The sequence below is a fragment of the Xenopus tropicalis genome, chromosome 4 (assembly GCF_000004195.4).
Source record: "Xenopus tropicalis strain Nigerian chromosome 4, UCB_Xtro_10.0, whole genome shotgun sequence".
NCBI classification, from domain to species: Eukaryota; Metazoa; Chordata; class Amphibia; order Anura; family Pipidae; genus Xenopus; species Xenopus tropicalis.
In genome coordinates this window covers 1,665,626-1,685,798 of record NC_030680.2, presented here as the reverse complement: position 1 = coordinate 1,685,798, position 20,173 = coordinate 1,665,626, and the positions used below count along the sequence as shown (strand labels likewise).

The window sequence follows — 20,173 nt, the reverse complement described above, 5'->3', positions numbered from 1 at the left end:
AGCACTTGAATCAAGCCCACCGGGGCGACAGTCACCTGTTAGACTGTACCAGCCGTGCCACATACAGACCCAGTGTGAGGGACATTGGGAAGAGCTTCCGGTGTGAGGTCTCTCATGAGAGTCTCCAACATCCTAAATGTGTTTCCTGGGAACTGAAACATCTGGTAAGTAGCACCGGGTCCTATTTACCTTACATTCTGGGTTCCAGCAACGCTCACATTTCTCAGCCAATCTCCTCCCCTTCATTACTAGAGACTCTCTTGGTTCCCAGTCAATTGGCTCATAAAGTAAAAAATATTCAATCTGCTTTAAGCTCTAACATCCTCTATGTCTCTCCTCTCTATGTCTCTCCTCTCTATGTCTCTCCTCTCTATGTCTCCCTCTCTGCTCCTCCTCTCATGTTCTCTCCTCTCTATTCTCTCTCTATGTCTCTCCCCTCTATGTCTCTCCTCTCTATGGTCTCTCCCATCTATGTCTCTCCCTCTATGTCTCTCCCCTCTATGTCTCCCCCTCTATGTCTCTCCCTCTATGTCTCTCCTCTCTATGTCTCTCCCTCTATGTCTCTCCCCTCTATGTCTCTCCTCTTGTCTTCCTCTATGTCTCTCCCCTCTTATGTCTCTCCCTCTATGTCTCTCCTCTCTATGTCTCTCCCTCTATGTTCTCCTCTCTTGTCTCTCCTCTCTATGTCTCTCCCTCTATGTCTCTCCCTCTATGTCTCTCCCTCTATGTCTCTCCCCTCTATGTCTCTCCCTCTATGTCTCTCCTCTCTATGTCTCTCCTCTCTATGTCTCTCCTCTCTATGTCTCTCCTCCTCTATGTCTCTCCTCTCTATGTCTCTCCCATCTATGTCTCTCCCCTCTATGTCTCTCCTCTCTATGTCTCTCCCCTCTATGTCCTCCCCTCTATGTCTCTCCTCTCTATGTCTCTCCTCTCTATGTCTCTCCCCTCTATGTCTCTCCCCTCTATGTCTCTCCTCTCTATGTCTCTCCCCTCTATGTCTCTCCCCTCTATGTCTCTCCTCTCTATGTCTCTCCTCTCTATGTCTCTCCCCTCTATGTCTCTCTCCCTCTATGTCTCTCCTCTCTATGTCTCTCCTCTCTATGTCTCTCCCCTCTATGTCTCTCCCCTCTATGTCTCTCCCCTCTATGTTCTCCCCTCTATGTCTCTCCTCTCTATGTCTCTCCCCTCTATGTCTCTCCTCTCTATGTCTCTCCTCTCTTGTCCCTCCCTCTATGTCTCTCCCCTCTTGTCTCTCCTTCTATTCTCTCCTCTCTATGTCTCTCCTCTCTATGTCTCTCCTCTCTATGTCTCTCCCCTCTATGTCTCTCCCCTCTATGTCTCTCCTCTCTATGTCTCTCCCCTCTATGTCTCTCCCTCTATGTCTCTCCTCTCTGTCTCTCCTCTCTATGTCTCTCTCCCTCTTATGTCTCTCCCCTCTATGTCTCTCCTCTCTATGTCTCTCCCCTCTATGTCTCTCCTCTCTATGTCTCTCCCCTCTATGTCTCTCCTCTCTATGTCTCTCCCTCTATGTCTCTCCTCTCTATGTCTCTCCTCTCTATGTCTCTCCCCTCTCTCAGCCTCAGAGCAATTTGGATGAAATGATACAGGTTCTACAATCCCCATAATCCTCTGGTTTTTTTTCCTGTTTACATGACAGTTCTTAAACCACTGTAAGTGAAATAGAGTGTGAGCCTGAGGCCCCTGAGTGCGACCAACCCTGTCACATTATCCTGTACTGCCCGGATTTCTACCCTGCAACCTGCTCAGTCCGTTGGTACCAGGGTCGGAAAACCATCTCTCCTGCAAACGATACAGAACCTGCCCAGCAGGACCCGAGTCCGGACTGTTCGTTAAAACAACAGAAATGATATTTACTCTACTATTAACCAACATGGGGCAGAATACCAGTGGAGATCACGCATTCCATGGAGATGACCATAAGGACATATCATTTAAAGCTAAAAGGTATTTACATAGAGAGACACCTTGAGTGAGACATCCTTGCTGAGTGAGACAGTAGAGCAGCAGATCAGGTCAAGCTTGAGACAGGGGAAAGGAGTCAAAGGGCTGTAATAAAACATTTTTGTAAGGTCAGTACATTTAAAAAACATCAAAAACAACACCCTATAGATCAGCAAGTCAGAGGTTCAGCCTTTTATGTGATGTTAGCCGTGATGCTGCCCCACTGCGCCCCTAGTGTTGCTATAGAAGTTGACAAAAAAATCATTATAGATGCAAGAAATTCCCAATGAGAATTCTACTGATAAAATAACTTCATTATAAATGCAGAAGAAGTGACCAATGAGAAATGCTGATTCCCTGTGTCAGGCCCCTTGCTGGTACCTTACATATAGAGATAATGATGGCATTTTCCCGTCATTATATGGCACAGGAATCAGACATGGGATAAAGGGACAGACTTGTTCAGTGCTGGGAAACTGTGCTTATTGCTCCCACTCCAATGCAGGAACAGAGAACAGGGAGCCGGATTTACTCACATCAGCTGGGATTCTCATTGGGGGATTCTTTTGCATTTTTAATGGGGGAAAGTTTTATTGGGCAATATTGCTTTAAGAATACAGCCCTGATGTTGCTGGACTACAGCTCCAGCATGCCTCACCCTTCATTATATGTTACATTATTCTGGGATTTGTAGTCCGGCAACAGCCGAGTAAACGTTGGGTTGAGCCGCGCTGTGCCGCAGGGTTTAGTTCCCTTAATGCCATTGTGATTATCCCTAAACACCAGTTGGACACTTGGTTGAAGCTGCATATTTTGGTCACAGCTTTGGCTGAATATGGGGGTTTGTATATTGGGAAGTCGTATTTAGAAATTTTAATTTAATACAACACTTATTTCTTTCAGGGTTCCCAGATATCAAAGACATCACTTGCAATACAAATCCCCCATATACGGGAAACCACTAACACTAAGCTGTGAGGTGATTGGCTGTGATATTTGTGATGTCACAGCAGAATGGCGAGTAAGTGGGGAACCAATTGAGAGAGAAAATGAGAAACACTGAAATAAACCAGAATTCTGTCTCTTTCATCCTCACACTAACACCTACAGCAGAGCATTGTGGGAAAGTTGTCAGCTGTTGGGTAAAGCGAAAAGATCTGCACATCCGCTGAAAAAAATTATCTCTAAAATTACCAGGTAAGTATACGCTAACGGGTGGTGGTTATTGTTGTTGTTGTTGTTGTTACGCCCTTATTGGGGCAGAACAGCCCTATTGAGTTTATTTCAATGGTTAAATGATTTCCCTTTTCTCTGTAATATAAAACAGTACCTGTACTTGATCCCAACTAAGATATAATTACCCCTTATTGGGGCAGAACAGCCCTATTGGGTTATTTATGGTATAAATGATTCCCTTTCTCTGTAATAATAAACAGGTACTGTACTGACTGTCCCAACTAAGATAATACCAGGTACCAGAGAGTAGACATGAAATATATACTGTAGGCGGGAGGTCCCCCAACCTTTCTTACTCGGGAGCCACAATCAGATTGTAGAAAGGCTTCAAGAGCAACACAAGCACCATAAAAGTTCATGGAGGAGCCAAATAAGGGCTGTGATTGGCTATTAGGGGCCTCTATGCACCCTATCAGCTTACAGGGGCTTTATTGGCAGGAAATCTTGTTTTTATTCAACCAAAACTTGCCCCCAAGTCAGGAATTCAAAAATAACTCCCTGGTTTGGGGGCACTGAGAGCAACATCCAACATGTTGCCCCAGGGTTACTGGTTGGGGATCACTGGTGTAGGCCATTCTATTGATAGTGTGTTGAGAAGATCGTAAATGTAGGGTGCCGGGAGTCCCCACTGACAGACAGATGAAGTTACTGGGTTATTATTTCTGGTACCTGCTAACATGCCCACTAGAACTTGGGGTTCATTGTTACCAAATGTAATTGGGTCTTCTCTGTGAGCAGAAATCATATTATATGAGGAGGCAGTGACCAATGTGAGTCTGAGAGCAACAAAAGCTCATTGTAGATCTCTATCCTGACAAGGAGATCTACTGTATGTCGTTCTACTCTAGATCCCCATGTAATGAGTTACTGTATAGCCAATGTCTCATTTCTAATGTTATTTTCCTTTATTACTACTAGTCAACCCAAAGATATCCAAAATCGTATCCCCGCTCCGTATCCTCCAGGGGGAATCCCTGACCCTGACCTGCCCCATCTATGGGTTCAAGCCAAAGCCGCTCTCTGTTACTTGGCTGAAAGTGGATCCACTGGGTCAGGAAACAGAACTTCTGTGCTGGGATAAAGGTACATCCACCATCTGTGACCCAAGATATTTACATGAGCTGGCAGAATATGAAAAACAAGAGGGAGAAGAAGAAGATCATCTCAACTACTTCCTAAGCAACGTGACCCTGAAGCCCACAGTCAGGGGGGATCACGGGGCTCAGTACGTCTGTAGGACTCACCATTACGCCACAGAACATACAGCCGAGAAACGTATGGAAATGCAGGTTTTAGGTAAAGTCCTTTTCTTTATATCTATATCTGTTTCTTTATTTCCCATGTATATTCTGCTTTATCCTTATATATGGAACAAGCTCTGCTGGTAAGTTACATTGCAAAATACACTGACCCTTTTGTATTTAGCTCTCCCAGAGTTGGATCCCATACAGACATCATCAGAGGTTCTATCTGTGGGCAAAGAGACCACGTTATCCTGCAGAATCCATTCCTTCCACCCAAAACTCCTGGGAGTTCGCTGGTATAAGGGGGATGAGCTCTTGGCATCAAGCACTGATCAAGCCCACCGGGGCGACAGTCACCTGTTAGACTGTACCAGCCGTGCCACATACAGACCCAGTGTGAGGGACATTGGGAAGAGCTTCCGGTGTGAGGTCTCTCATGAGAGTCTCCAACATCCTAAATGTGTTTCCTGGGAACTGAAACATCTGGGTAAGTAGCACCGGGTCCTATTTACCTTACATTCTGGGTTCCAGCAACGCTCACATTTCTCAGCCAATCTCCTCCCCTTCATTACTAGAGACTCTCTTGGTTCCCAGTCAATTGGCTCATAAAGTAAAAAATATTCAATCTGCTTTTAATGCTCTACATTCCTCTATGTCTCTCCTCTCTATGTCTCTCCTCTCTATGTCTCTCCTCTCTATGTCTCTCCTCTCTATGTCTCTCCTCTCTATGTCTCTCCTCTCTATGTCTCTCCTCTCTATGTCTCTCCCCTCTATGTCTCTCCTCTCTATGTCTCTCCCATCTATGTCTCTCCCCTCTATGTCTCTCCTCTCTATGTCTCTCCCCTCTATGTCTCTCCCCTCTATGTCTCTCCTCTCTATGTCTCTCCTCTCTATGTTCTCCCCTCTATGTCTCTCCCCTCTATGTCTCTCCTCTCTATGTCTCTCCCCTCTATGTCTCTCCCCTCTATGTCTCTCCTCTCTATGTCTCTCCCCTATGTCTCTCCTCTCTCTATGTTTCTCCTCTCTATGTCTCTCCCCCTCTATGTCTCTTTCCCCTCTATGTCTCTCCTCTCTATGTCTCTCCCCTCTATGTCTCTCCCCTCTATGTCTCTCCTCTCTATGTCTCTCCTCTCTATTGTCTCTCCTCTCTATGTCTCTCCCCTCTATGTCTCTCCTCTCTATGTCTCTCCCATCTATGTCTCTCCCCTCTATGTCTCTTCCTCTCTATGTCTCTCCCCTCTATGTCTCTCCCCTCTATGTCTCTCCTCTCTATGTCTTCTCCTCTCTATGTCCTCTCCCCTCCTATGTCTCTCCCCTCTATGTCTCTCCTCTCTATGTCTCTCCCCTCTATGTCTCTCCCCTCTATGTCTCTCCTCTCTATGTCTCTCCTCTCTATGTCTCTCCCCTCTATGTCTCTCCCCTCTATGTCTCTCCTCTCTATGTCTCTCCTCTCTATGTCTCTCCCCTCTATGTCTCTCCCCTCTATGTCTCTCCCCTCTATGTCTCTCCCCTCTATGTCTCTCCTCTCTATGTCTCTCCCCTCTATGTCTCTCCTCTCTATGTCTCTCCTCTCATGTCCCTCCCCTCTATGTCTCTCCCCTCTATGTCTCTCCTCTCTATGTCTCTCCTCTCTATGTCTCTCCTCTCTATGTCTCTCCTCTCTATGTCTCTCCCCTCTATGTCTCTCCCCTCTATGTCTCTCCTCTCTATGTCTCTCCCCTCTATGTCTCTCCCCTCTATGTCTCTCCTCTCTATGTCTCTCCTCTCTATGTCTCTCCCCTCTATGTCTCTCCCCTCTATGTCTCTCCTCTCTATGTCTCTCCCCTCTATGTCTCTCCTCTCTATGTCTCTCCCCTCTATGTCTCTCCTCTCTATGTCTCTCCCCTCTATGTCTCTCCTCTCTATGTCTCTCCTCTCTATGTCTCTCCCCTCTCTCAGCCTCAGAGCAATTTGGATGAAATGATACAGGTTCTACAATCCCCATAATCCTCTGGTTTTTTTCCTGTTTACATGACAGTCTCTAAACCACTGATAAGTGAAATAGAGTGTGAGCCTGAGGCCCCTGAGTGCGACCAACCTGTCACATTATCCTGTACTGCCCGGGATTTCTACCCTGCAACCTGCTCAGTCCGTTGGTACCAGGGTCGGAAAACCATCTCTCCTGCAAACGATACAGAACCTGCCCAGCAGGACCCCGAGTCCGGACTGTTCGTTAAAACAACAGAAATGATATTTACTCCTACTATTAACCAACATGGGGCAGAATACCACGTGGAGATCACGCATTCCATGGAGATGACCATAAGGACATATCATTTAAAGCTAAAAGGTATTTACATAGAGAGACACCTTGAGTGAGACATCCTTGCTGAGTGAGACAGTAGAGCAGCAGATCAGGTCAAGCTTGAGACAGGGGAAAGGAGTCAAAGGGCTGTAATAAAAACATTTTTGTAAGGTCAGTACATTTAAAAACATCAAAAACAACACCCTATAGATCAGCAAGTCAGAGGTTCAGCCTTTTATGTGATGTTAGCCGTGATGCTGCCCCACTGCGCCCCCTAGTGTTGCTATAGAAGTTGACAAAAAACATCATTATAGATGCAAGAAAATTCCCCAATGAGAATTCTACTGATAAATAACTTCATTATAAATGCAGAAGAAGTGACCAATGAGAATGCTGATTCCCTGTGTCAGGCCCCTTGCTGGTACCTTACATATAGAGATAATGATGGCATTTTCCCGTCATTATATGGCACAGGAATCAGACATGGGGATAAAGGGACAGACTTGTTCAGTGCTGGGAAACTGTGCTTATTGCTCCCAACTCCAATTGCAGGAACAGAGAACAGGGAGCCGGATTTACTCACATCAGCTGGGATTCTCATTGGGGGATTCTTTTGCATTTTAATGGGGGAAAGTTTTATTGGGCAATATTGCTTTAAGAATACAGCCCTGATGTTGCTGGACTACAGCTCCCAGCATGCCTCACCCTTCATTATATGTTACATTATTCTGGGATTTGTAGTCCGGCAACAGCCGAGTAACGTTGGGTTGAGCCGCGCTGTGCCGCAGGGTTAGTTCCCTTTAATGCCATTGTGATTATCCCTAAACACCAAGTTGGACACTTGGTTGAAGCTGCATATTTTGGTCACAGCTTTGGCTGAATATGGGGGTTTGTATATTGGGAAGTCGTATTTAGAAATTTTAATTTAATACAACACTTATTTCTTTTCAGGGTTCCCAGATATCAAAGACATCACTTGCAATACAAATCCCCCAATATACGGGAAACCACTAACACTAAGCTGTGAGGTGATTGGCTGTGATATTTGTGATGTCACAGCAGAATGGCGAGTAAGTGGGGAACCAATTGAGAGAGAAATGAGAAACACTGAAATAAACCAGAATTCTGTCTCTTTCATCCTCACACTAACACCTACAGCAGAGCATTGTGGGAAAGTTGTCAGCTGTTGGGTAAAGCGAAAAGATCTGCAACATCCGCTGAAAAAAAATTATCTTCTAAAATTACCAGGTAAGTAATACGCTAACGGTGGTGGTTATTGTTGTTGTTGTTGTTGTTACCCCTTATTGGGGCAGAACAGCCCTATTGAGTTTATTTCATGGTTAAATGATTCCCTTTTCTCTGTAATAATAAAACAGTACCTGTACTTGATCCCAACTAAGATATAATTACCCCTTATTGGGGCAGAACAGCCCTATTGGGTTTATTTAATGGTTAAATGATTCCCTTTTCTCTGTAATAATAAAACAGTACCTGTACTTGATCCCAACTAAGATATAATTACCCCTTATTGGGGCAGAACAGCCCTATTGGGTTATTTAATGGTTAAATGATTCCCTTTTCTCTGTAATAATAAAACAGTACCTGTACTTGATCCCAACTAAGATATAATTACCCCTTATTGGGGCAGAACAGCCCTATTGGGTTTATTTAATGGTTAAATGATTCCCTTTTCTCTGTAATAATAAAACAGTACCTGTACTTGATCCCAACTAAGATATAATTACCCCTTATTGGGGCAGAACAGCCCTATTGGGTTTATTTAATGGTTAAATGATTCCCTTTTCTCTGTAATAATAAAACAGTACCTGTACTTGATCCCAACTAAGATATAATTACCCCTTATTGGGGCAGAAACAGCCCTATTGGGTTTATTTAATGGTTAAATGATTCCCTTTTCTCTGTAATAATAAAACAGTACCTGTACTTGATCCCAACTAAGATATAATTACCCTTATTGGGGCAGAACAGCCCTATTGGGTTTATTTAATGGTTAAATGATTCCCTTTTCTCTGTAATAATAAAACAGTACCTGTACTTGATCCCAACTAAGATATAATTACCCCTTATTGGGCAGAACAGCCCTATTGGGTTTATTTAATGGTTAAATGATTCCCTTTTCTCTGTAATAATAAAACAGTACCTGTACTTGATCCCAACTAAGATATAATTACCCCTTATTGGGGGCAGAACAGCCCTATTGGGTTTATTTAATGGTTAAATGATTCCCTTTTCTCTGTAATAATAAAACAGTACCTGTACTTGATCCCAACTAAGATATAATTACCCCTTATTGGGGCAGAACAGCCCTATTGGGTTTATTTAATGGTTTAAATGATTCCCTTTTCTCTGTAATAATAAAACAGTACCTGTACTTGATCCCAACTAAGATATAATTACCCCTTATTGGGGCAGAACAGCCCTATTGAGTTTATTTAATGGTTAAATGATTCCCTTTTCTCTGTAATAATAAAACAGTACCTGTACTTGATCCCAACTAAGATATAATTACCCCTTATTGGGGGCAGAACAGCCCTATTGGGTTTATTTCATGGTTAAATGATTCCCTTTTCTCTGTAATAATAAAACAGTAACTGTACTTGATCCCAACTAAGATATAATTACCCCTTATTGGGGCAGAACAGCCCTATTGGGTTTATTTCATGGTTAAATGATTCCCTTTTCTCTGGCCAAAGAATTCACTCATCACTATTCAAACCCACGAGCCAATAGCAGGCAGCCTACAAATACCCATATTTATATGATATAGGGCTGATTCTAATGGCGCTAAAGGGTAATCTTGTTGTTGCAGATGTGCCCCCGACCCTATCAGAGATCACGGCGTTCCCAAAAGATCCACCAATTAACAAAGTAGCCGACTTTACAATAACCATCTCTGGTTTCTCCGAGAGGAAAGTGGAGGTGAAATGGTTCAAGTCTGGGGAGCCGCTCACAGAGCAGGTTGTGACTTCAGAGCCGCGAGTCGGAGAGGACGGACTTTATTCCTGTAACAGCTCAGTGAGATTCCCACCAACCGGCAACGAGCTCATTCAATGTGAAGTGGTGACCAACAAGGGAAAATACACCAAACAGTTTCAGTGTAAATCAAGACGTAAGTAGTTGATGTGTGCGGAAAAGAAGTCAAGTTGGCAGAATATTTCCTCTTTAAAGGACTAGAGTCTAAAAAAGAAAATCATTAGAAATGCTGTATTCTGTATACTGAACATAAACATTCTGAACTTACTGCACAAGCCCAGAGGCTGAGAAGCCTAATTACAGTAATGATTTATACTTTCAAAGTTGTCCACAGGGGGCTGCCATGTCATGTCTCCAGCACAGCTTCCATCATTTTTGCTGTTTATTGTACTCATTAGCAGTGAACTCCCTCTGCTGACTGTTTGCTGCAAATGCAGCCATTCATTTCCTGTATAACCTATGACCTCATGGAACCACCACACTTCCTGCCATGTGATGTCTGCAATGCTTTGTGGGAGTACAGACTCCATTTTGTAGATCATGCTGCACAAGAAGCACATACTACCCATATTCTCCCCATGGTAGCATCGCTGGTAAGGATTATGGTCATATACCCTGGACTGAGCCACCATTAGAAGGCTGCCAGCTCCTCAGAGACACTGCGGCATATAATCAGATCCAGAAATGTTTTGTATGTTGCAGTTGTTTTGTGTTAGTGTATTTCCCATATACTCATCGTACTTTATCTCCTTTGTATTACAGTTTTACCACATTTATTTCCACAATCACCCAGTAAAGTTCAACAGATTTACCCTTTGCCTCTTTATTGGAGTGTGGGAAGGTTTAGCTGTATGTCAAGCTACATACTACCTCAGGGTAACACGTGGTGAGGACAGAACAGTAAAACAGCAGCTATCCAGTGGGTAGAGCAGTTCAGAAGCTTCACTGCAGGCTATAAAACAAGCGCAGCAAGAAAGCAGCCATACAAGTGCAGTGTACCCCCACTAAACTGCAATAAGATATAGTGAATACGCTGAGACCTGCTATTTTGCAGCTACCTGCATTCAACTATACTGCTGTCCCTGCAAGGGCAAATAACCCGCAACAGCATAATGTCCCAGAAATGGACACCTTCACTTACAACCAGGTCCCAGGTTTCTGGTTCTTCCCAGCGCTCGTCCGTTATTAATGCTGCCGCCATTGCCCGTGCGAAAGCAGAAGCAGCCAAAGCCCGCGCCTCCTTTGCAGAAAAGGAGATGAAGGCAAAAGTGGAATGGGCACGTCTGGAAGCAGAAAGAGCGCGACTAGAAGTAGAGAGGAAGGTAGAGGCCGAACGCCAGGAAGCAGAGAGGAAAATAGAAAGCGGTCGCCTAGAAGCATTCCTAGAGAAGCTCAATATAGAGAAGGAAGCTGCAGCAGCCATAGCTGAAGCGGAAGCTCTAGAGGCAATCATATACCCTGACAGTGAAAGACACAGCAGGATGCCAGATCTGGAGACTGAGGCCCAAGACCCGCTACAGCGCACTTCTGAGTATGTCCACTGGCACTCCAAACAAGGTATGGGTTGTCTTTCAGCGCAAGAACCAGACCAACGAGCTACCCAGGAGCCAGACCAAGACTGCCATGCGACTCAACAAGTCAGCAGCAAGCCGCAGATCCACCAAAGAGACAACGTGGAGCAAAGTGATCCTGTCTACGGAACCTACGCCAACCAAGCACCTAAATCTATGGGTAACCCTCCAGCTGCCTCCTCTGCTATGTTAAAGCGGTATGTCACAAATCAGCCTAAAGGAGAGCCTCCAGACAGGTATGATTACACTACACCTTTTCACTATTACACTGGTCCACCCACCTACCCTGGTGCCAACCAGGCCACAATGGACTTTGCCAAGTTCTTTGCCCGGCGTGAGCTAATCACCAAAGGACTTGTAAAGTTTAATGACCGCCCAGAAGGCTTCAGGGCCTGGTGATCTTCCTTCCAAAACACTATCAGAGACTTAGACCTATCATACAGCGAGGAGATAGACCTCCTAATTAAATACTTAGGTACTGAGTCTGCAGAGCATGCCAAAAGGATCAGGGTGATCAACATAAACCACCCACAGACTGGTCTCAAAATGATTTGGCACAGACTTAATGAGTGTTATGGCTCAGCAGAGGTAGTAGAGAATGCACTCTTCAAAAGAATTGATGATTTCCCTAAAATATCTAATAAAGGTTACCAAAAACTTAGAGAAATAAGTGACTTGTTAATGGAACTTCAGGTTGCTAAAGCTGAAGGGGACTTAAAGTGGCCATACACGGACCGATTTTTTACTTACAAACGACCGATTCCCGAACGATCCGATGCTATCGTTAAGTTATCGTATAGTTGGTGGTGTACGAACGATCGTCGGCCCACTAAACAAGCCGACATTATCGTCCCCAAAATCGATCGGCCAGGTTTAAAAATTTTGGTCGTTTAACGATAAAATCTGCCAGTTGGTGTGAGTGTCAGACATTTGTCTTTCAACGATTGTTCTCTGCGCATGTCACGATTGCCAGCAGCAGAAGTCAACGACATCGATCGTACGTAGATGTACGATCGTAGGTATTTTACGATAATGATGAGACAAAATCTTTCCCGAATTATCGTTGCCTGTGGATGGCATATCGTATGGGAACTCGATCGCCATACGATCGTTTGTCGATATAATCGTTCATCGCACAACGAGCGAAATCGCCTCGTGTATGGCCACCTTTACCGGGACTTGCATTCCTTGACACAGCCAGAGGTGTCAACCCCATTGTGCAAAAGTTAACTTACAACTTGCAGGAGCGCTGGATGACACACGGGTCAAAGTATAAAGAAATGCACAACGTTCCTTTCCCTCCATTCACTGTGCTTGTAGACTTTGTATACCAACAAGCCAAGATGAGAAATGACCCCAGTTTTGATCTCAGTCTGCCACATACAACTCCCTTAGTGCTTAATGCTCGCAAAGCAGCAGTAACAGTTCACAAAACTAATGCTTCCCTTTCAGATTCTTCCCACAGATCCGCTGGTTCTACACGTGAAGAGACAAGGAGCAGAGACCCTGGTAAGCAGTGCCCCCTGCATCAAAGGCCTCATCCTCTCCTGAAATGCAGAGCCTTCAGGGAGAAGTCCATAGAGGAACGCAAAGCCTTCCTAAAGGAGAACAACATCTGTTACAAGTGCTGCTCATCAACAGCTCACCTCGCTAAGGACTGTAAGGTCAGTGTAAAATGCACAGAATGTGACAGCACACATCACAACACAGCTCTACACCCTGGGCCAGCCCCGTGGGTTTTACCTCACAACAATGGTGCCAGCAAGCATGGCGGGGAGGAAGGTAACACTGCTACAGCTACACCAGAGGTCAGTTCACAATGCACAGAAGTTTGTAAAGGAGCAACAGGTGGCAAATCCTGCTCTAAAATCTGCTTTGTCAGGGTCTATCCAACAGGCCATAAAGACAGAGCCGTTAAGCTTTACGCAATCCTGGATGACCAGAGCAACAGATCTCTAGCCTGTCCAGCCTTCTTTGACGCATTGAATATCAAAGGCCCAAGCACTCCTTACTCCCTAAAAACTTGTGCAGGAATCACTGAGACAACAGGGAGAAGGGCATCCGGTTACCAGGTAGAGTCCATAGATGGACAGGTACAATTACCTTTACCAACCATAATTGAGTGCAACAGAATTCCTGACAATAGATCTGAAATCCCTACACCAGACGTAGCACAGCACCACGTGCACTTAAAACCTATAATGCACCTAATCCCTAAGCTTGACCCCAAGGCCCAGATACTGCTTCTCCTTGGGAGGGATATCTAGCAAGGGACCAGATTAATGGTCCAAACAATGCTCCTTACGCACAGAAGTTAGACCTAGGATGGGTCATAATAGGAGACGTCTGTCTCGGAAGTGTGCACAAACCAGCCTATGTAAACAGCTTGCTCACAAACACACTAGAGAATGGGCGTCCCTCCATCTTCCAACCATGTCACAATAGCTTCCTCATAAAAGAAAGGCCCTTTAATACAAACCTGACTCACACCCTCTTGAACCCCTTTGATGACAACGATGCTTGTGACAGCGATCAAGACCATCTGGGGTGCACAGTGTTTCATAGATCAAAAGAGGATAACCAGGTAGCAATGTCTATTGAGGATAAACTCTTCTTAGAAATAATGGAGAAGGGGCTAGTCAAAAATGATGCCAACAGTTGGGTCGCACCTCTACCCTTTAGACCTCGGAGGCAACGCCTACCTAACAACAGAGAGGAGGCCCTAAAACGCTTCAATTCTCTCAAGCGCAGCTTTCAAAAGAAACCAGAGATGAAAGGCCACTTTTTTACCTTCATGGGGAAAATATTTGAGAACAGTCATGCAGAGGTAGCTCCCACCCTCACCGACACTGAGGAATGCTGGTACCTACCAATATTTGGAGTGTATCATCCAAAGAAACCAGGACAGATTAGAGTGGTTTTTGATTCCAGTTCTAAGTTCAAAGGTGTCTCCCTAAATGATGTCCTCCTAACAGGCCCTGACCTCAATAACAAACTTCTGGGAGTACTCCTTCGTTTTTGCAAAGACTCTATTGCATTTATTGCTGACATTCAACAAATGTTCCACTGTTTTCTTGTAAGAGAGAAAGACAGAAATTTCTTGAGATTCTTCTGGTACAGAGACAATGATCCTTCCAAAAGACATCACAGAGTATCGAATGAGGGTACACATCTTCGGCAACAGCCCTTCCCCTGCAGTTGCAATCTACGGGCTCAGACGCTCTGCTCAGGAAAATGAGGTGGAGTATGGGTCAGATGTCAAGCAATTAGTGGAAAAGGACTTCTATGTAGATGACTGCTTAAAATCCTTACCTTCAAGTAAAGCTGCAATCTGTCTTCTCAAAAGGACTCAGGAAGCTCTTGCTTGCTCAAACCTTAGGCTTCACAAAATAGCTTCCAACAGCAAAGAAGTAATGCAAGCCTTCCCTTCTCAGGACCATTCAAATGACCTAAGAGACTTAGACTTAGGAGCTGACTCTTTACCTGTTCAACGGAGCCTTGGACTTCTGTGGGACTTACAGTCTGATACCTTTGCCTTCCAAGTGAATGAGGAGAAAAAACCCTTCACTCGCAGGGGTGTCCTGTGCACAATAAATGGCCTTTATGATCCATTAGGATTTGCTGCTCCTGTCACCATACAAGATAAAGCACTTCTAAGAGACTTAACAATGGAAACATCCGATTGGGATGCTCCACTAGCACCTGATAAAAAGAATATGTGGGCAGAGTGGAGAAGTTCTTTGACAACTCTTTCCAGCCTTCAGGTAACACGCCCATATGCTTCAATACCTTCTACAGAAATACAGAGTCAAAAACTGTATGTTTTCTGTGATGCTTCTGTTAAAGCAATAGGTGCTGTCGCCTACATTAGAACCGTGGATGTCTATGGACAATGTCACATTGGGTTTGTTATGGGCAAAGCAAAACTTGCACCAATTCCAGAGCATACCATTCCCAGATTGGAACTCTGTGCTGCTGTTCTAGCTGTGGAGCTAGCTGAACTTATTACAGCTGAGATCGGCATAGAGCTCAAAGAGACTGTTTTCTACACAGACAGCAAGGTAGTACTGGGCTATATCTACAATGAAACCAGAAGGTTTTATGTTTATGTCACCAACAGGGTACTCAGAATTAGGAGATCCACCTGTCCAGAACAGTGGCACTATGTACCTACCGACTACAACCCTGCAGACCACGCAACCAGAGCTGTCGCTGCAAGTCAACTTAAAAGCACATCTTGGCTCACAGGACCTGCATTCTTGTGTAGAACTGAACAAACTGCTTCTGAGAATGAAGCATTCAAGCTAGTGGATGCAAATTCAGATGCTGAAATCCGCCCCCAAGTGTCTACATGTCACACAATAATCACTAACAACCAACTTAAATCCAACAGGTTTAATAGGTTTTCAGGTTGGAAATCACTCGTCCGAGCTATCACCTGTCTGACCCACATAGCTCGCTCCTTCAAACATACCTCATCTACAGATGTAAATACCTGCAAAGGATGGCATCACTGTAAAAATGTCTACACAGTAGCAGAACTTCAGCAAACAAAGAATGTCATTCTTCACACTGTACATCACGAGATTTATTCTAGAGAGATCAACTGCATTACAGGAGGCAAACCTGTTCCTAAAGACAGCGCTTTGAGAAAACTCGACCCATTTCTTGACCAGAATGGCCTATTAAGAGTAGGAGGACGCCTCAAAGGTGCAGAAATAGAGTTTGAAGAGAAACATCCTCTGATCATTCCAGGTAATCATCACATTGCTACTCTGCTTGTATGTCATTATCATGCTCAAGTCAAACATCAGGGCCGACTATTTACAGAAGGAGCTTTAAGGACAGCTGGCTTGTGGATAGTTGGAGCAAAAAGATGTGTGAATAGTGCAATTTTCAAGTGCATCACTTGCCGTAAACTCCGTGGGAGGTTACAAACACAAAAGATGGCCAATCTTCCCACAGACAGACTTAACCAAGACCCACCTTTCACCAGTGTTGGTCTAGATGTATTTGGTCCCTGGTCTGTTTCCACACGACACACTAGAGGAAACCATGCAAATAGCAAACGCTGGGCAGTCATATTCACTTGTATGACCATCAGAGCTGTCCATTTCGAGGTCATTGAATCAATGGACACTTCAAGTTTCATAAATGCCCTCAGACGTTTTATTGCTATACGAGGCCCTGTGAAACATATTCGCTCCGACAGGGGTACTAACTTTGTTGGGGCAGCCAAAGAACTGCAAATCTCATCAAACGTTAATGTCAAGGATGTGGAGAGATACCTAGCTGATCAGGACTGCTCCTGGACTTTCAACCCACCTCACTCTTCTTACATGGGAGGTGCCTGGGAAAGGATGATTGGCATAGCCCGGAGGATCCTCAACACCATCTTCTTACAAGTAGGAACTGCAAGGCTTACCCATGAGTCTTTAACCACCTTCATGGCTGAAGTCTCAGCTATTATAAATGCTAGACCCCTTACTTCTGTCTCAAACGACCCAGAAGATCCTTTCTTGCTTACACCTGCCACTCTACTTACTCAAAAGACTGTAACACTGAGTGCTCCTTCTGGGGAATTTACTAATAAAGACTTGTACAAGCGTCAGTGGAGACAAGTACAGTGTCTTGCAAATACCTTTTGGGACAGATGGAGAAAGCAATACATCTCTACTTTGCAGCCACGGAACAAATGGCAAACCGCCAAACCAAACCTCAAGCCTGGTGACGTTGTTCTTGTGAAAGACTGCCAGTCACAAAGAAATGAATGGCCTTTAGGTCTTGTTGCCAAAACATTTCCCAGTGAGGACGGAAGAGTCCGCAAAGTTGAAGTTAAAATCTCCAAACAGGGAGAAACCAAATTCTTCTTCAGGCCAGTATCTGAACTAACCTTGTTGTTATCTCCTCAGGAATGAAATGGTGGCATCTATAGATACCAGATGGGGAGTGTCATGTCTCCAGCATAGCTTCCATCATTTTTGCTGTTTATTGTACTCATTAGCAGTGAACTCCCTCTGCTGACTGTTTGCTGCAAATGCAAGTATTCATTTCCTGTGTGACCTATGACCTCATGGAACCACCACACTTCCTGCCATGTGATGTCTGCAATGCTTTGTGGGAGTACAGACTCCATTTTGTAGATCATGCTGCACAAGAAGCACATACTACCCATATTCTCCCCATGGTAGCATCGCTGGTAAGGATTATGGTCATAAACCCTGGACTGAGCCACCATTAGAAGGCTGCCAGCTCCTCAGAGACACTGCGGCATATAATCAGATCCAGAAATGTTTCGTATGTTGCAGTTGTTTTGTGTTAGTGTATTTCCCATATACTCATCGTACTTTATCTCCTTTGTATTACAGTTTTACCACATTTATTTCCACAATCACCCAGTAAAGTTCAACAGATTTACCCTTTGCCTCTTTATTGGAGTGTGGGAAGGTTTAGCTGTATGTCAAGCTACATACTACCTCAGGGTAACACGTGGTGAGGACAGAACATGCCATCTTGTTACTTTGTTAGACCATCTTCTATAAGATCTGGCTCCTGCACATGCTCAGTTTGCTCTGGGCTGCTGTTGGGAGGCGGAGCTTAGGGAACATAGTAAATTATCAGAACAACAGCACAAAGTCAGTGGCTGCATAAATATGCAAAAGAATCCTCCAATGAGAATCCCAGCTGATGTGAGTAAATCCGGCTCCCTGTTCTCTGTTCCTGCAATTGGAGTTGGGAGCAATAAGCACAGTTTCCCGGCACTGAACAAGTCTGTCCCTTTATCCCCATGTCTGATTCCTGTGCCATATAATAACGGGAAATTATGTAATTATTTCTATATGTAAGATAATATCAAAATGGCTGATATAGTGCTGGGAACCTAATTAGCATTCTCATTGGTCAATGCTCTTGTGTATATATTTTTTCCTTCAACCTCCATAGAGAACTAGGTGGAACCTACAAATGATCCCATTGGCACAGAGACACAGGTGCATCATGGGTACAGGTACATATAAACTAGCGCTGCCCTATTATACACAGTTTATTACAGGATATCAATACAAACAAGCTTTAGCTCAGTATTTAGACATAACTTGTTTACAACAGACTCCCAAATATTCCCATATCCCCATCCCCCAAAATATCAGCTCAGGAGATAATTGGGGCTTTTTCTAAGCAAAACACATTCTGAATTCTCTCCTTCTACAAACAACTCTCTCTGACACTCACATTACACTGACCAAAGCAAAGGGTTGCTGAGCAGCCTGGGGGTGCCATACAGCCTGGGGGTGCCATACAGACTGGGGGTGCCATACAGACTGGGGGTGCCATACAGCCTGGGGGTGCCATACAGCCTGGGGGTGCCATACAGACTGGGGGTGCCATACAGACTGGGGGTGCCATACAGACTGGGGGTTCCATACAGACATATCATGTTGTTCTGCCTATACACCTACTGGCACAGTTTGGCCTCTCCCCGTGTGTAATGCACACACACCCCCATGCAACTGCTTCATAAACACTGTGACAGAAGTGATTGGTTTGTATCCCCACAACTAAAGCCAATAATGCTCTGTACATTGGGGAGACCATAAGGTGCATATATCACTATATTATATACAGGGAAACACTTATTCCAAGAGAATGTGTTTATTATAAGCAAAGTGACTGGAACTTTTGTCACAGCTTCTCCCTATATTTCCAACCTTTGTAACTTATATTGCTAACACAGCTCAGTATTTGGGGTCATTACAAGGGGGAAAGAAAAGTCACACAATAAGGATTCAGCTAAAGTCTCTCCCCAAGCTCAAAGTGCCAGAGAGGACTGTGATTGGTTGGCCTGTATGCATGTAGGGAACAGGCAGAGACTAGAGCAAGCAGGCAGGGGAAAGAAGAATATTGTGAGTCGCTCCCTAAGCTCAGTGACATCAGCCAAGAGCAGACTGAGCATGTGCAGTAGTTGGGCAAGGCAAAAGATGGAGAGCTACTGGGGGCATCTTCAGGGGCATGGGGCTTTATTTCTATAGTGCCGTTGGGCCTCAGTGCTTCTCAATAACAAATGAAACACTTTCTTGATGGAACCAATTCACCCATGGTTGGTGCCGATCTGATGGAAACAGGTATCACTCACATCACAGTTACATCAAATACTTTCATCCATTGGATGTGACTGTTGCTTTTCAGCTGTACAACACCCAGAGGTAGAACCCACCGCGTTGGTCAAACAATCTCTGGCGTCAGACAAAGCCCCCCCATGGGTATCACTCCAGGATCCACTATCCCTGAGCCCCACCATTGAGCCCCTACACTGGCAGCCCCGACACCATAGGGTATTAACCCTTCCTGGACATTTTAGCATCTTTCCAATATACATTCATTTAAAATTAACCCTAAAGGTGCTTTTGGTTGACCAAAGTCCATCAAGTTCGACTTACTTTGGTGAGATTTAGACAAGGGGCTCATTTACTTTGCTGCAATGAGTTTTGTTCTATGAGCCCCTTTCTCACGTTAGTGATAGACGTTTGTGTATAAACGAAGCTGCTGATATAGAGAATTTGCTGAAATGTTTCCCCCCTTTGCTAATTAATTTGTTTCTTTCCAACAAAGGATTTGCCCGACTTTCACTGGAACCTTCAACACTTTAAATAAACAAGAGGCGCCTATAAGGTTTAAAGGGAAACTAACTGCCCCTGAAGTAGGATCGAGGGAAACGTGACCTCCATAAAGGTATATGCACTGAGTTACCCAGGCGCTATGGCTCCCCATTGCTTACAAAGGCTGGGCAGTGCCAACTCCCCATGGAGGGACCAGATGCGCAGACACTGAAGCCTGAAGCTGAATGTATTTGTTACTTGTACTTTCATTTTTACCCTTTGTTACTC

General features: G+C 44.5%; 1 protein-coding gene across 2 annotated transcripts in view; it reads left to right on the top strand.

Moving 5' to 3' along the window:
* Window positions 1-20,173, top strand: part of LOC116410225 (hemicentin-1-like) — a 67,895-nt gene extending 47,722 nt beyond the window's left edge. Inside the window, exons 5-10 of one of the 2 annotated variants that reach the window (XM_031900342.1) lie at window positions 4,117-4,494; window positions 4,624-4,929; window positions 6,460-6,771; window positions 7,678-7,974; window positions 9,557-9,856; window positions 19,899-20,173. In XM_031900342.1, coding sequence (XP_031756202.1) covers window positions 4,117-4,494; window positions 4,624-4,929; window positions 6,460-6,771; window positions 7,678-7,974; window positions 9,557-9,856; window positions 19,899-19,936 — 1,631 coding nt within the window. In that variant the 3' untranslated portion in view covers window positions 19,937-20,173. The remainder of the gene's footprint in view (window positions 1-4,116; window positions 4,495-4,623; window positions 4,930-6,459; window positions 6,772-7,677; window positions 7,975-9,556; window positions 9,857-19,898) is intronic. The other variant, XM_031900341.1, reaches the window with a different exon arrangement.